The sequence below is a fragment of the Pristiophorus japonicus genome, chromosome 13, assembly GCF_044704955.1.
Source record: "Pristiophorus japonicus isolate sPriJap1 chromosome 13, sPriJap1.hap1, whole genome shotgun sequence".
In the NCBI taxonomy this organism is placed as follows: domain Eukaryota; kingdom Metazoa; phylum Chordata; class Chondrichthyes; family Pristiophoridae; genus Pristiophorus; species Pristiophorus japonicus.
The window spans coordinates 179,184,183-179,200,857 of NC_091989.1; the positions used below are offsets into that span (position 1 = coordinate 179,184,183).

At 47.0% G+C, this 16,675-nt stretch overlaps 1 protein-coding gene across 1 annotated transcript in view; it reads right to left on the bottom strand.

Moving 5' to 3' along the window:
* nudt7 (nudix (nucleoside diphosphate linked moiety X)-type motif 7) overlaps positions 1-15,351 on the bottom strand; it is a 35,782-nt gene extending 20,431 nt beyond the window's left edge. Inside the window, exon 1 of the mRNA XM_070898286.1 lies at positions 15,271-15,351. Within this exon, the coding sequence (XP_070754387.1) occupies positions 15,271-15,293 (23 nt within the window). The 5' untranslated portion in view covers positions 15,294-15,351. The remainder of the gene's footprint in view (positions 1-15,270) is intronic.
* Positions 15,352-16,675: the final 1,324 nt, after the last annotated feature.

Here is a 16,675-nt window from a genome sequence, read left to right on the forward strand (position 1 = left end):
AAGCTAGATAAAAACATGAGGTAGAAAAGGGCACGCTGATAGGGTTAGATGAAGAGGGGTGGGAGGAAGCTTGTGTGGAACATAAACACTGGCATAGACCAGCTGGATTGAATGGCCTGTTTCTGTGCTGTACACTCGATGGAAGCTATTTCCTTCCTCTGTTGGGGAATTAAAATCAGAGCTAGGCCATTCAGGGGAGAAATCAGGAGGCACTTTTTCAAACCAAGGGTAGTGGAAATCTGGAATTCTCTGCCCCTAGAGGCTGCAGATATTGGGTCAATTGTAATTTTCAAGACTGAGGTCGACAGATTTTTGTTAGGTAGGGGTATCAAGGCATATGGAGCAAAGGCAGGTAAATGAAGTTGAGTTACAGATCAGCCATAATCTGATTGAATGAAAAGGCTCGAGGGGCTGAATGGCCTCCTCCGATTACTATATTCCCATAATGGATAGATACATTGTTGCATGTCTTTACTGCAATCATTGTTCACACGACATTCCTTTGTCTTTATGACCAGCATTTCCACTGCCCCCAAAAGCAAAGTTTCATTTCTTTAGCACTGCTCCTGTACAAAAATGTCAATTATCACTTATCTCCAAACTTTCCTTTCTCTCAAAAGACCTGAAATGTATCATTGCCATGCATTACAATCCCACCTCTCCCTATTACCTTTTTCAGAAGGAAAATTTTCACTGCCTCCAAGACTTTTTAGACAAAACGGTAAGTACTTGATCAGAAAATCACACGACACATGGAAAGTAGAGAATGACCAAACTTGGAATGACTTGTCAGGCAATGTCACGATCACTTTTCACAAAATCATACAACACAGGAGGCGGCAATCTGGCCCATCGTGTGCCTGTGCCAGTTTTTTGAAAGAGCGATCCAATTAGTCCCACTCCCCCTGCTTTTTCCCCGTAGACCTGAAAAACGTTCCTTTTCAAGTATTTATCCAATTCCCTTTTGAAAGTTACTATTGAATCTGCTTCCAGCACCCTTTCAGGCCGTGTATTTCAGATCGCAACAACTCGCTGTGTAAAAAAACCTCGCTCCTTCTCTGGCTCAATTTATGCAGGCTCGGACAACGTGTGCTCGATGCAAAGCTAAAAGGCGTGCAGTTTCTTCACGTACATAGTATGGCACTGATATTTCTTATGTACTTCAGGTACAGATAGACGCATTAACTGTTCAGTGAGATCCCTCCTATTGAGAAAACGGCTAATCTACCACAGGATTATGAATTTTTAAAAAAATCACAAGCACCACTGCTAAGGGGAATAGATAGGCGTTTCTGCGGCCGCAAGCAAGACTCCAGGATGGTATATTGCCTCCCTGGTGCAAGGGTCAAGGATGTCTCGGAGCGGGTGCAGGACATTCTGAAAAGGGAGGGTGAACAGCCAGTTGTCGTGGTGCATATAGGTCCCAATGATATAGGTAAAAAAGCGGGATGAGGTCCTACGAGACGAATTTAGGGAGCTAAATTAAATTAAAAAGTAGGACCTCAAAAGTAGTAATCTCAGGATTGCTACCAGTGCCACATGCTAGTCAGAGTAGGAATCGCAGAATAGCTCAGATGAATATGTGGCTTGAGGAGTGGTGCAGAAGGGAGGGATTCAAATTCCTGGGACACTGGAACCGGTTCTGGGGGAGGTGGGACCAGTACACACTGGACGGTCTGCACCTGGGCAGGACCGGAACTAATGTCCTTGGGGGAGTGTTTTCGAGTGCTGTTGGGGAGGAGTTAAACTAATATGGCAGGGGGATGGGAACCTATGCAGGGAGACAGAGGGAAATAAAATGGAGGCAGAAGCAAAATATAGAAAGGAGAATAGTAAAAGTGGAGGGCAGAGATACCCAAGGCAAAAAAAAAAAAGGGCCACAATACAGCAAAATTCTAAAGGGTCAAAGTGTGTTAAAAAGGCAAGCCTGAAGGCTCTGTGCCTCAATGCGAGGAGCATTCGGAATAAGGTGGACGAATTAACTGCACAGATAGCAGTTAACGGATATGATGTAATTGGCATCACGGAGACATGGCTCCAGGGTGACCAAGGCTGGGAACTCAACAACCAGGAGTATTCAACATTAAGGAAGGATAGACTGAAAGGAAAAGGAGGCGGGGTAGCGTTGCTGGTTAAAGAGGAAATTAATGCAATAGTAAGGAGGGACATTAGCTTGGATGATGTGGAATCGGTATGGGTGGAGCTGCGGAACACCAAAGGGCAGAAAACGCTAGTAGGAGTTGTGTACAGATCATCAAACAGTAGTAGTGAGGTTGGGGACAGCATCAAACAAGAAATAAGGGATGTGTGCAATAAAGGTACAGCAGTTATTATGGGCAACTTTAGTCTACATATTGATTGGGCTAACCAAACTGATAGCAATGAGGTGGAGGACGATTTCCTGGAGTGTATTAGGGATGGTTTTCCAGACCAATATGTCGAGGAACCAACTAGAGAGCTGGCCATCCTCGACTGAGTGATGTGTAATGAGAAGGGACTAATTGTCAATCTTGTTGTGCGAGGCCCTTGGGGAAGATTGACCATAATATGGTAGAATTCTTTATTAAGATGGAAAGTGACACAGTTAATTCAGAAACTAAGGTCCTGAACTTAAGGAAAGGTAACTTCGACGGTATGAGGCGTGAATTGGCTAGAATAGACCGGCAAATGATACTTAAATGGTTGACGGTGGATAGGCAATGGCAAACATTTAAAGATCACATGGATGAACTTCAACAATTGTACATCCCTGTCTGGAGTAAAAATAAAACGGGGAAGGTGGCTCAACCGTGGCTAACAAGGGAAATTAAGGATAATGTTAAATCCAAGGAAGAGGCATATAAATTGGCCAGAACAAGCAGCAAACCTGAGGACTGGGAGAAATTTAGAATTCAGCAGAGGATGACTAAGGGTTTAATTAAGAGGGGGAAAATAAGAGTACGAGAGGAACATAAAAACTGACTGCAAAGGCTTCTATAGATATGTGAAGAGAAAAAGATTAGTGGAGACAAACGTAGGTACCTTGCAGTCGGATTCAGGTGAATTTATAATAGGGAACAAGGAAATGGCAGACCAATTGAACAAATACTTTGGTTCTGTCTTCACGAAGGAAGACACAAATAACCTTCCGGATGTACTAGGGGACCGAGAGTCTAGTGAGAAGGAGGAACTGAAGGATATCCTTAATAGACGGGAAATTGTGTTCGGGAAATCAATCGGAGTCAAGGCCGATAAATCCTCGAGGCCTAATAGTCTGCATCCCAGAGCACTTAAGGAAGTGGCCCTAGAAATAGTGGATGCATTGGTGATCATTTTCCAACACTCTTATCGACTCTGGATCAGTTCCCATGGACTGGAGGGTAGCTAATGTAACACCACTTTTTAAAAAAGGAGAGAGAAAATGGGTAATTATAGACTGCTTAGCCTGACATCGGTAGTGGGAAAAATGTTGGAATCAATTATTAAGGATGAAATAGCAGCGCATTTGGAAAGCAGTGACAGGATCGGTCCAAGTCAGCATGAATATATGAAAGGGAAATCATGCTTGATGAATCTTCTGGAATTTTTTGAGGATGTAACTAGCAGAGTGGAAAAGGGAGAACCAGTGGATGTGGTGTATTTGGACTTTCAAAAGGCTTTTGACAAGGTCCCACACAAGAGATTGGTGTGCAAAATTAAAGCACATGGTATTGGGGGTAATGTACTGACGTGGATAGAGAACTGGTTGGCAGAGAGTCGGGATAAACGGGTCCTTTTCAGAATGGCATGCAGTGACTAGTGGAGTGCCGCAGGGCTCAGTGCTGGGACCCCAGCTCTTTACAATATACATTAATGATTTAGATGAAGGAATTGAGTGTAATATCTCCAAGTTTGCAGATGACACTAAACTGGGTGGCGGTGTGAGCCGTGAGGAGGACGCTAAGAGGCTGCAGGATGACTTAAAACAGGTTAGGTGAGTGGGCCAATGCATGGCAGATACAGTATAATGTGGATAAATGTGTGGTTATCCACTTTGGGGCCAAAAACACAAAGGCAGAATATTATCTGAATGGCGGCAGATTAGGAAAAGGGGAGGTGCAACGAGACCTGGATGTCATGGTTCATCAGTTATTGAAAGTTGGTATGCAGGTACAGCAGGCGGTGAAGAAGGCAAATGGTATGTTGGCCTTCATAGCTAGGGGATTTGAGTATAGGAGCAGGGAGGTCTTACTGCAGTTGTACAGGGCCTTGGTGAGACCTCACCTGGAATATTGTGTTCCGTTTTGGTCTCCTAATCTGAGGAAGGACATTCTTGCTATAGAGGGAGTGCAGCGAAGGTTCACCAGACTGATTCCCGGGATGGCTGCACTGACATATAAGGAGAGACTGGATCAACTGGGCCTGTATTCACTGGAGTTTAGAAGGATGAGAGAGGATCTCATAGAAACGTATAAGATTCTGACGGGACTGGATAGGTTAGATGCGGGAAGAATGTTCCCGATGTTGGGAAAGTCCAGAACCAGGGGACACAGTCTTAGGATAAGGGGTAGGCCATTTCGGACTGAGATGAGGAGAAACTTCTTCACTCAGAGAGTTGTTAAGCTGTGGAATTCCCTGCTGCAGAGAGTTGTTGATGCCAGTTTATTGGATATATTCAAGAGGGAGTTAGATATGGCCCTTACGGCTAAAGGGATCAAGGGGTATGGAGGGAAAACTGGAAAGGGGTACTGAGGGAATGATCAGCCATGATCTTATTGAATGGTGGTGCAGGCTCAAAGGGCCGAATGGCCTACTCCTGCATCTATTTTCTATGTTTTTATGTTTGCAGGAGATCGCTGGATTGACGCAGCTCCCATTCCCAACAGCGCTGCTCTCCTCCTTCAGTTGAGACCTGTACCAGGAATTCACAATACTGCTGAAGGAAAGTAGCACTGTACTCGTGCTAAGTGCATCGTTAGTCAGACAAGGTCCACTCACTAGTTACAACCCCAGTTACAGCCCAATGCTCCAAAATAGTGGGCACATCTGTTCTAAAGTATGAGCAGTGCTCAATTTAAACCCTCCCCTGAAACAAAAAAAATACAGCTGTCCCTCTGTGATTAACATGGCCCTGGCCTACGTCTTTGCAGTAATCTGCACCACTCTATATTCCCATTAAGAAAAAACAAGAACCATTCATTCCCTGTGAATCATCTGTCCCTTAGATCTTCCATTAGAAAATATATCAATTGATACAGGGATTGGAAAACAAACCACTTAGCACTTCCCATGTCACTAGTTTATTCTCTATAAACCACCAGTTTTGACATGTATTTTATGTATACAACACATTCGTTTTTAACAAAAATAATATATTAATTATTTTCTTACTAATTCAGTCTGACTTTAGAATAAGTTTAATTCTGTTATAGCAGCCTAAAGTTAATAAAAAATGGAACTTTTTCTTTTAAAGAACAATGTTCAAAAACAGTCTTGTCATGATAGCTCCTTGTCACAAACCTCTGAATCAAACGTGCTGCAAAAACATATATATGTAATGCAAAAATATAATTTATATATTATGTACTAACTATATAAGTGGAGACATTTCTATAAGATAATACAGAATCATATTAACTAAGTAATAAATATATAAAATTACCTAGATATTATTCCCACAGTGCAAATTTATTTTGGGATTTTCTTCAATATAAATATAAAGGAATTGTTCAAAACATACAGCAGGTTAGTTGAAAGAGAAAAGACAAGTTGGAATTTGGATGTGGACACTTGGGGAGCCGAAATTGCCCTCCGCCCTGTTTGGGGTGGATAATTTGACTTCAATGAATATTCTCCGCCCGAATCGATAGGGTGGGGAATAGAGTGAAATTGGCCTCTTTAACTTTTCGATAATTTCGAAGCGGTGTTTGGGGCGACAGAGAGTTGGGAGCATCCCACCGGGAAAAGCTGTCGGGGGCACCGACCGGCAGCGGATCTGCTGCCACCGGGCAATTTCCCTCGCGGGGCGGTAAGGAGTCACCGCTAGGTAGTAACGGGTTGGGCACGTGCCCGACAGGGCGTAGCGGAAACCCATCTCCTCCGCCCCTGGCTCGGGGGCAATTTCGGATGGGTCAGACCATCCGTCTGCTCCCGGTCGGAAAAACCTTTCCGCCCCATTACTGTCTCTAAGAGGTTTCTAATAGATGGTTGATAATAATTAAAATGTGTAAATTTATATTTAATGGTTAATAATTGAAATGTGTAAATTTATTAAATGGTTAATAATTGCCGAATAGGTTGAGAGGGGAAGTGAAAAGGAAGATAAGATTGGCAAAGAAAGAATATAAGAATAGAATGGCAGTTAACTAAAATGGAACCCAAAAATCTTCTACCGGCATGTAAATAGTAAGCGGGTTGTAAAAGGTGAGGTGGGGCCTATTAGGGACAAAGAATGTGATATATGCTTAGAGGCGCAGGGCAAGGCTAGAATACTTAATGAGTACTTTGTATCGGTGTTTACTAAGGAAGAGGATGCTGACAAAATATCGGTAGAAGCAGAGATGGTAAAGGTAACGAATGAGGTGAAAATTGATAGGCAGTATGTACTGGAAAGGCTGGATATGCTTAGAGTGGATGGTTTGCATCCCAGGTTGCTAAGGGAAGTGGGGGTGGAGATAGGGTGCCAGAGGATTGGAAAGTGGCGAATGTAACACCCTTGTTCAAGAAAGTGTGTAAAGACAATCCTCGTAACTACAGGCCGGTCAGTTTAACATCGGTGGTGGTGAAGGTTTTAGAAACAATAAACAGGGAAAATATTAACAGGCACGTGGAGAGGTTTAAGTTAATTAAGAGAGCCAGCACGGATTTGTAAAAGGCAGATCGTGTTTGACTAATCTAATTGAATTTTTTCAGAAAGTAACAGAGAAGGTTTATGATGGGAATTCAATGGATGTTGTCTATATGGATTTTAAGAACGTGTTTGACAAAGTACCACATAAAAGGCTGGTTAACAAAATTGAGGCTCATGGGTCAGTGCCAGCTTGGATAAGAAATTGGCTTAAGGAAAGAAAACAGTGAGTCGTGGTAAATGGTTGTTTTTCAGACTGGAGGATGGTAGACAGTGGTGTTCCCCAGGGATCAGTGCTAGGACCACTGCTTTTTTTGATATATATATATATATATATATATATGAGTGGGTATTGGACTATAGATTTGCCGATGATACCAAACTTGGAGGTCTGGCAAACAGTGAGGATGATACCAATCGACTGCAACAGGACAGAGATAGGCTAGCAGAATGGGCAGATGGAATTTAATACAGAGAAACATAGAAAATAGGTGCAGGAGTAGGCCATTCGGCCCTTCGAGCCTGCACCACCATTCAATAAGATCATGGCTGATCATTCACCTCAGTACCCCTTTCCCGCTTTCTCTCTATACCCCTTGATCGCTTTAGCCGTAAGGGCCATATCTAACTCCCTCTTCAATATATCCAATGAACTTGTCATGTATGTAACCTTTATGTAACAACATTGCAATACTGTATATACGTAAGAAATGCACACCTTGACCACAGGGGGTTAACTTGTGGGAGACACTCCTCACCTGGTCATCCAGGTATATAAAGGGATGTCCCATGCAGGGTCATCACTTCTGGGTCCTGTGAATAAAGGTTCAGGTCATGGAGTGACCTTGTCCATAGAACGTGTCTCGTGTGGATTTGTGGTATTGTGTAAGGACTTTACATTGACGATGAGAAACAGGAATCAACAACCCACGAGAATGGCCACCAGCAGCACAGATGAACGGTACTGTGTTGGTGAGGACTGGGACGATTTCGTTGAGAGGCTCCAGCAGAGTTTTGTCACGAAGGACTGGCTAGGAGATGCAGCGGCCGACAAGCGAAGGGCCCATCTGTGGACCTAAGACTTACGTGCTCATGAAAGACCTGCTAGCACCCGAGAAGCCGGCGGACAAAACCTTTGAAGAGCTCAGCAAACTAATCGGTGAGCACCTCAAACCAGCGAGCAGCATACACATGACCCAACACAGATTCTATACCCACCGACGTCGGGAAGGACAGAGCATACCGGATTTCGTTGTGGACCTCCGGCGGTTGGCCAGCCTCTGTAAGTTCACAGACGCCTGTAGGGGGGAGATGCTAAGGGATTTCTTTATTGAGGGCATCGGTCATGCTGGGACTTTCAGAAAGCTAATTGAGACCAAGGACTTGACCTTGGAAGCGGCGGCGTTGATGGCTCAGACTTTTATGGCGGGGGAGGAGGAAACCAAGATAATATACGCGCGCAATTCTGCCTCCAACGTGGCGATGGATCAGGAAATCAATATCATAAACGCGACACAGAGCCCCGCAGGCAGGCGAGGGCAATTCGACACACCCCAGGCAGCAATCGGCCCAAGAGTAAGTCTCCAACAGAGACAATGGCAGGCTGAACGGACATTTACGCCCCCCCCCCAGTGGACAATGCGGCCCGGCATGGGGCCATTGACACCCACTAACAGGGTGCTCAAGAGCAGTCAAAGGGACAATCAGCGAGGAATGCCTTGTAACAGCTCTTTTGTTCACAACAATGGGAATCTCAGTTCAGGCTGGAGGTGTGGGGGCAGACATGCTGCCAGGACTTGCAGGTTTCAACAGTTCATCTGCAGAAATTGTAACCTCAGTGGCCATTTAGCCAGAATATGCAGAAAGCCTGTAACCAGGCTAATATACGAGGCGGATGAACCAGATGAGGGGTCTGCGAGGCAGGATGACACTTGGGGCAAATCAATGGACGCTGAAGTTCAGCGGGTTCACGTGGCAAACATTCACAGCTCATATACCAAAACGCCACCAATGATGATGAAAGTCCTATTAAATGGCACCCCTGTACGCATGGAGCTAGACACGGGGGCCAGCCAGTCACTCATGAGTGTTCAACAATTCGAAAAGCTGTGGCCACTCAAAGCCAGCAGACACAAACTAGAACGCATTGAGACTCAATTATGGATGTACACCAAAGAAATCATTCCAGTGCTAGGCAGTGCAATGTTGGCGGTCACACACAATGGATCGGTGAACCGGCTGCCGCTCTGGATTGTCCCGGGCAATGGTCCCGCACTGTTGGGGAGGAGCTGGTGAGCTGAGTTGAAATGGAAATGGGGGGATGTGCACGCAATGTCATCTGTGGAGCGAAGTGCGTGCTCACAAGTCCTACAACAATTTGAGTCACTATTCCAACCTGGCGTTGGGACGTTCAAAGGTACCAAAGTAGTGATACGCATCACCCCGGAAGCCAAACCAGTGCACCACAAAGCCAGAGCGGTGCCGTATGTGATGCGGGAGAAAATTGAGAGCGAGTTGGACCGATTGCTGAGAGAGGGCATCATCTCGCCCGTTGAATTCAGCAACTGGGCAAGCCCCATCGTTTCCGTCCTAAAAGCGGATGGCTCGGTCAGGATCTGTGGTGACTACAAGGCTACTATCAACCGGGTGTCCCTACAAGACCAATACCCGCTCCCGAGAGCGGAGGACCTTTTTGCCACACTGGCAGGTAGCAAGCTGTTCACCAAGTTGGACCTTACTTCAGCCTACATGACCCAAGAACTGGCCGACGAATCTAAACTACTGACCATCATCACCACGCACAAGGGACTGTTTGTTTACAACAGGTGTCCATTTGGCATTCGATCAGCGGCCGCGATTTTTCAAAGAAACATGGAAAGTCTGCTCAAATCCATTCCCAGAACAATCGTATTTCAGGACAACATCCTCATCACCGGTCATGACACCGAGGAACACCTCCACAACCTGGAGGTGCTACGCCGACTGGACCGGGTAGGCCTGCGACCCAAGAAGCCTAAGTGTGTGTTTTTGGCTCCCGAGGTCGAGTTTCTGGACAGGAGGGTTGCTGCAGACGGGATTCGGCCCACCGAATCCAAAACGGAGGCCATTTGATGAGCGCCCAGGCACGGCAACACATCGGAGTTGCGTTCATTTTTGGGACTCTTGAATTATTTCGGGAACTTTCTGCCGAACTTAAGCACATTGTTGGAGCCGCTACACGTGCTCCTGCGTAAGGGTTGCGATTGGTTTTGGGAGGACTGTCAGGGACGGGCTTTCAATCGGGCGCGGAACCTACTTTGTTCAAATAAGTTGCTGACCCTGTACGACCACCGTAAGAAATTGGTTCTGACATGTGATGCATCGTCCTATGGGGTTGGGTGCGTGTTGCAGCAGGGCAATGCTGAGGGTCAACTACAACCTGTGGCTTATGCCTCCAGGTCGCGCTCTCAAGCTGAACGGGGATATGGGATGGTTGAGAAGGAAGCACTTGCATGTGTCTATGGGGTGAAAAAGATGCATCAGTACCTTTTTGGCAGGAGGTTCGAATTAGAAACGGACCACAAGCCGTTAACATCTCTGCTGTCAGACAGCAAGGCTGTCAATGCCAATGCATCAGCCCGCATACAGCGATGGGCTCTCACGCTCGCTGCGTATGACGACACCATCCGGCACCGACCGGGACCGAAAACTGCGCTGACGCGCTCAGCAGGCTTCCACTGGCCACCACTGAGGGGGCAGCGGAGCAAAGCGCTGAGATGGTCATGGCTGTCGGTGCCTTTGACAGCGCAGGCTCCCCCATCACAGCCCGCCAGATCAAAATCTGGACCAACAGAGATCCCCTCCTATCCCTGATTAAGAAATGTGACCTGACTGGGGATTGGGCGCCCGCACACGGAGCATGCCCTGAGGAGGTCAGACCGTTTCACAGACGGATGGATGAGCTCTCCATCCAAGCCGGCTGCCTACTATGGGGCAGCCGGGTAGTCATGCCCCAGAGGGGCAGGGAAGCATTCATCAGGGAACTCCACAGCGAGCACCCAGGCATTGTGCTGGTGAAGGCCATTGCCCGGTCACATGTGTGGTGGCCAGAATTGATTCAGACCTGGAACACTGTGTTCGCAGGTGCACGACGTGTGCCCAGCTAGGTAATGCCCCCAGGGAGGCCCCGCTCAGCCCGTGGCCCTGGCCCACCAGGCCATGGTCACGTATTCACGTCGACTACGCGGGCCCGTTCATGGGAAAAAATTTTCTGATTGTGGTTGATGCGTACTTGAAATGGGTCCAGTGCATCATTTTGAATTTGTGCACGACATCCACCACCGTGGAGAGTCTGCGCGCGGTCTTTGCGGCCCACGGCTTGCCGGACTTCCTTGTTAGCGATAATGCCCCATGTTTCATAAGCTACGAATTCCGGGAGTTCATGTCGGGTAATGGCATTAACCATGTCAGGACAGCACCGTTCAAGCCGGCATCCAATGGCCAGGCGGAACATGCGGTTCAAATCATAAAACAAGGCATGCTCCGAATTCAAGGACCCTCCCTTCAATGCCGCCTATCGCGCCTCCTGCTGACCTATAGGTCCCGACCGCACACGCTCACGGGTGTCCCGCCCGCGGAGCTACTCATGAAACGAACATTCAAAACGTGGCTGTCCCTCATTCATCCAGTCCTGTCCGACATTGTTGAGGGCAAGTGCCAGTCCCAAAACAAGTACCATGACCGAAATTCAAGGGGGAGATGTATAGAAATTGATGACCCCGTATTTGTTCTCAATCATGCTTTGGGGCCCAAATGGCTTGAGGGCACTGTAATAGGCAAAGAGGGGAATAGGGTCATAGTGGTTGAACTTAACAATGGGCAGATATGCCGCAAGCATCTGGACCAAGTAAAAAAATGGTTCAGCATGGACACTGAGGAACCTGAGGAAGATCATGAGATGGTATTCACACCACCGCCAGTGAACGAGCAACAAGAACATTCAGCAGCATGCACAGTCCCTGCGGTCAGCCCGGACAGGCCGGAATCACCACAGGGGACAGACACACATACCAAGGCTCAACAACCAGAACCCCAACTGCGGTGCTCCACGAGAGAGTGCAGACCACCCGAGAGACTTAACCTATGATCCCAATACGATGTTGAGGGGGAGGTGATGTCATGTATGTAACCTTTATGTAACAATACTGCAATACTGTATATACGTAAGAAATGGACACCTTGACCACAGGAGGTGAACTTATGGGAAACACTCCTCACCTGGTCATCACTTCTTGGTCCTGTGAATAAAGGTTCCGGTCATGGAGTGACCTTGTCCATAGAATGTGCCTCGTGTGGATTTGTGGTATTGTGTAAGGACTTTACAGAACTGGCGTCAACAACTCTCTGCGGCAGGGAATTCCACAGGTTAACAACTCTCTGAGTGAAGAAGTTTCTCCTCATCTCAGTCCTAAATGGCTTAATCCTTATCCTTAGACTATGTCCCCTGGTTCTGGACTTGCTCAACATCAGGAACATTCTTCCTGCATCTAACCTGTCCAGTCCCGTCAGAATCTTATATGTTTCTATGAGATCCCCTCTCATCCTTCTAAACTCCAGTGAATACAGGCCCAGTCGATCCAGTCTCTCCTCATATATCAGTCCTGCCATCCCGGGAATCAGTCTGGTGAACCTTCGCTGCACTCCCTCAATAGCAAGAACGTCCTTCCTCAGATTAGCAGACCAAAAATGAACATAATATTCCAGGTGAGGCCGCACTAAGGCCCTGTACAACTGCAGTAAGACCTCCCTGCTCCTATACTCAAATCCCCTAGCTATGAAGGCCAACATACCATTTGCCTTCTTCACCTGCTGAACCTGCATGCCAACTTTCAATGACTGATGTACCATGCACCTCCCCTTTTCCTAATCTGCTGCCATTAAGATAATATTCTGCCTTTGTGTTTTTGCCACCAAAGTGGATAACCTCACATTTATCCCCATTATACCGCATCTGCCACGTGTTTGACCACTCGCCTAACCTGTTCAAGTCACCCTGCAGCCTCTTAGCGTCCTCCTCACATCTCACACTGCCACCCAGCTTAGTGTCATCTGCAAACTTGGAGATATTACACCTAATTCCCTCATCCAAATCATTAATGTATATTGTAATTGGCTGGGGTCCCAGCACTGAACCCTGCGGTACCCCACTAGTCACTGCCTGCCATTCTGAAAAGGACCCGTTTATCCCAACTCTCTGCTTCCTGTCTGCCAACCAGTTCTCTAACCACGTCAATACATTACCCCCAGTACCATGTGCTTTAATTTTGCGCACCAATCTCTTGTATGGGATCTTGTCAAAAGCCTTTTGAAAGTCCAAATACACCAAATCCATTGGATCTCCCTTGTCCACTCTACCAGTTGCATCCTCAAAAAATTCTAGAAGATTTGTCAAGCAGGATTTCCCTTTCATAAATCTATGCTGACTTGGACGGATCCTGTCATGACTTTCCAAATGTGCTGCTATTTCATCTTTTATAATTGATTCCAACACTTTCCCCACTACTGATGTCAGGCTGCCTTTGTGAGGTGTGAGGTGATGCATTTTGGCACAAGGGATAGTGAGAGACAATATAGACATAATGGCACAGTTCTTAAGAGTGCAGGGACAGGGGACCTGGGGGTTCACGTGCATAGATCTTTGAAGGTGGCAGGACAGATTGAGAGTAGTTAGCAAAGCATATGGGATCTTGGGCTTCATAAATAGAGGTACTGAGTACAAAAGCAGGGAAATTTTGCTGAACCTTTATAAAGCTCTGATTAGGCCACAACTAGAGTATTGCGTCCAGTTCTGGTCACCACACTTTAGGAAGGAAGTGAAGGTCCTTGAGAGAGTATGGAGAAGATTTACCAGAATGGCTCCAAGGATGAGGGATTTTAGCTGAAAAGTTAGGTTGGAGAAGCTGGGGTTTTTCTCCTTGGAGTAAAGGAGGTTTCGGGGAGATTTGATAGAGGTGTACAAGATAATGATGGGTTTGGATAAGGTAGACAGAGAAAGGCTGTTCCCATTAGCTGATGGAACAAGGACTGGGGACACAGATTTAAGGTTTTGGGCAAGAGATACAGCAGGGATGTGAGGAGGAACTTTTTTACGCAGCGAGTGGTAATGACCTGGAACTCGCTGCTGAATAGGGTAGTGGATGCGGAGACGATCAATGATTTCAAAAGGAAATTGGATAGGCAATTAAAGGAAATAAATTTGCAGGGCTAAGGGGTAGAGCAGGGGAATGGGACTAACTGGATTGCTCAGGAGAACTGGCACGGATTCGATAGGCCAAATGGCCTCCTCCTGTGCTGTAATGACTCTATGACACTGATAATTGAAATGTGCACATTTATATTATAGGTTATTATATACTGAAATATGTAAATGTATTAAATGGTTAATAATTGAAACGTGTAAATTTATATTAAATGGTCTGGTTACCACTTTACAGGAAAGATGTGATTGCACTAGAGCGGGTACAGAGGAGATTTATGAGGAAATTACTTGGATTGGAGAATTTTAGCTATGAGGAAAGATTGGATTGGCTGGGGTTGTTTTCTTTGGAACAGAGGAGGCTGAGGGGAGACCTTATTGAGGTATATAAAATGATGAGGGACCCAGAGAGGGTGGATAGGAAGGAGCTATTTCCATTAGCTGAGGGGTCAACAACCAGGGCTCATAGATTTAAAGTAATCGGTAGGAGGTTTAGAGGGGATTTGAGGGGGCATTTCTTCACCCGGAGGGTGGTGGGGGTCTGGAACTCACTGCCTGAAAGGGCGGTAGAGGCAGAAACCCTCACCACATTTAAAAAGTACTTGGATGCGCACTTGAAGTGCAGTAACCTACAGGGTTACGGACCCAGTGCTGGAAAGTGGGTTTAGGCTGGATATATTCAAAAGGGAGTTAGATGTACCCGACTGAGGTGAATGATCAGCCATGATCTTATTGAATGGTGGTACAGGCTGGAAGGGCCGAATGGCCTACTCCTGCACCTATTTTTATATGTTTCTTGCCTCTTGTCGGCCCGGCGCGGACACAATGGGCCGAAATTACCTCCTTCCGTGCTGTAAATTTCTGTGGTTAACAGTAATTGAAATGTGTGAAGTTACACTGAATGCTTCATATACACTGATATGTAAATGTGTATGAAATGGGTTTTATTATTTAAACAGGGTGTAAGTGTGTGGATGTGGTAGATGGGCTGTGAGGGCCTGTGCCGATTGTCCGGCTCCGGCCGTCACCGCGGGCCCGGCCGCCCTCACTGGGAGCCCGTTGCTAGGGGTAACCGGGGCCCGGGGCCTCGGGCCTCCCCGGTCCGGTCCGGCCCGGCCAGGCCCGTCCCCTCGGGCTGCGCAGTCCGGCCGCTGCTCGGCTGCTAATCCCCTGGGGCCGTACTTCGCCCAAACTCCGCGATGTTATACACTGAGTGAAGAGAGAGACAGACCCTGCGTTCGAGGAGTGCGCCATCTCACCGCCGGTCTCCGGGGACAGCCGCCAACAACAACCAATGCACAGCAAGCGGAGACCCCGCGGCCCAGGGAGGGAGCGACTCCTCCCACAGCGCCACCTTGCGTTCCGGCGCATCGCCACCACCTGGTCATGATTGCAGAGTCATGGTCTCCAAAGACACCTTCAGCAACTCATCACTTGCAAGTCCAGGCTGACGCTCCAGTGCAGTGCCGAGGGAGCGCAGCGCTGTCCGAGGTGCCGTCTGTCGGATGAGATGTTAAACCGAGACCTCTGCCCTCTCAGGTTGATGTTAAAGATCCCATGGCACTATTTCAAAGAAGAGGCTGTCCCCTGAGACGGGCGGGCGGGCCGGTGGTGGTGAGATGCCGCACTGCCCTTCGAAGAAGAATTCTGCCCGGTGTGCTGGCCAATATTTATCCCTCAGCCGAAATCACTGAAACAGATTATCTGGTCATTATCCCATTGCAAGCTTGCTGTGCGTACATTGGCTGCTGTGTTTCCCACATTACAACAGTGACTACATTTCAAAAAGTACTTCATTGGCTGTTAAGCATTTTGGGACTTACGGTGGTTGGGAAAGCCGCAATATAAATGCAATTATTTTATTTTAATATAGCACCATATTGGGTCTCGGATAACATAGAAACATAGAAAATAGGTGCAGGAGTAGGAGTAACATCCCAAAGCTCTTTTGATGTTCCATGTAGCTTATAAGAACAGAACAAATAAGAGCAGGAGTGGGCCATTTTGCCCTTGAAGCCTGCTCTGCCATTCCACGGGATCATGGCTCATCTTCTACCTCAACTTTACCTTCCCGCGCTATCCCCATATAAAAACATAGAAACATAGAAAATAGGTGCAGGAGTAGGCCATTCGGCCCTTCGAGCCTGCACCGCCATTCAATGAGTTCATGGCTGAACATGCAACTTCAGTACCCCATTCCTGCTTTCTCGCCATACCCCTTGATCCCCATAGTAGCAAGGACTACATCTAACTCCTTTTTGAATATATTTAGTGAATTGGCCTCAACAACTTTCTGTGGTAGAGAATTCCACAGGTTCACCACTCTCTGGGTGAAGAAGTTTCTCCTCATCTCGGTCCTAAATAGCTTACCCCTTATCCTTAGACTGTGACCCCTGGTTCTGGACTTCCCCAACATTGGGAACATTCTTCCTGCATCTAACCTGTCTAAACCTGTCAGAATTTTAAACATTTCTATGAGATCCCCTCTCATTCTTCTGAACTCCAGTGAATACAAGCCCAGTTGATCCAGTCTTTCTTGATATGTCAGTCCCGCCATCCCGGGAATCAGTCTGGTGAACCTTCGCTGCACTCCCTCAATAGCAAGAATGTCCTTCCTCAAGTTAGGAGACCAAAAC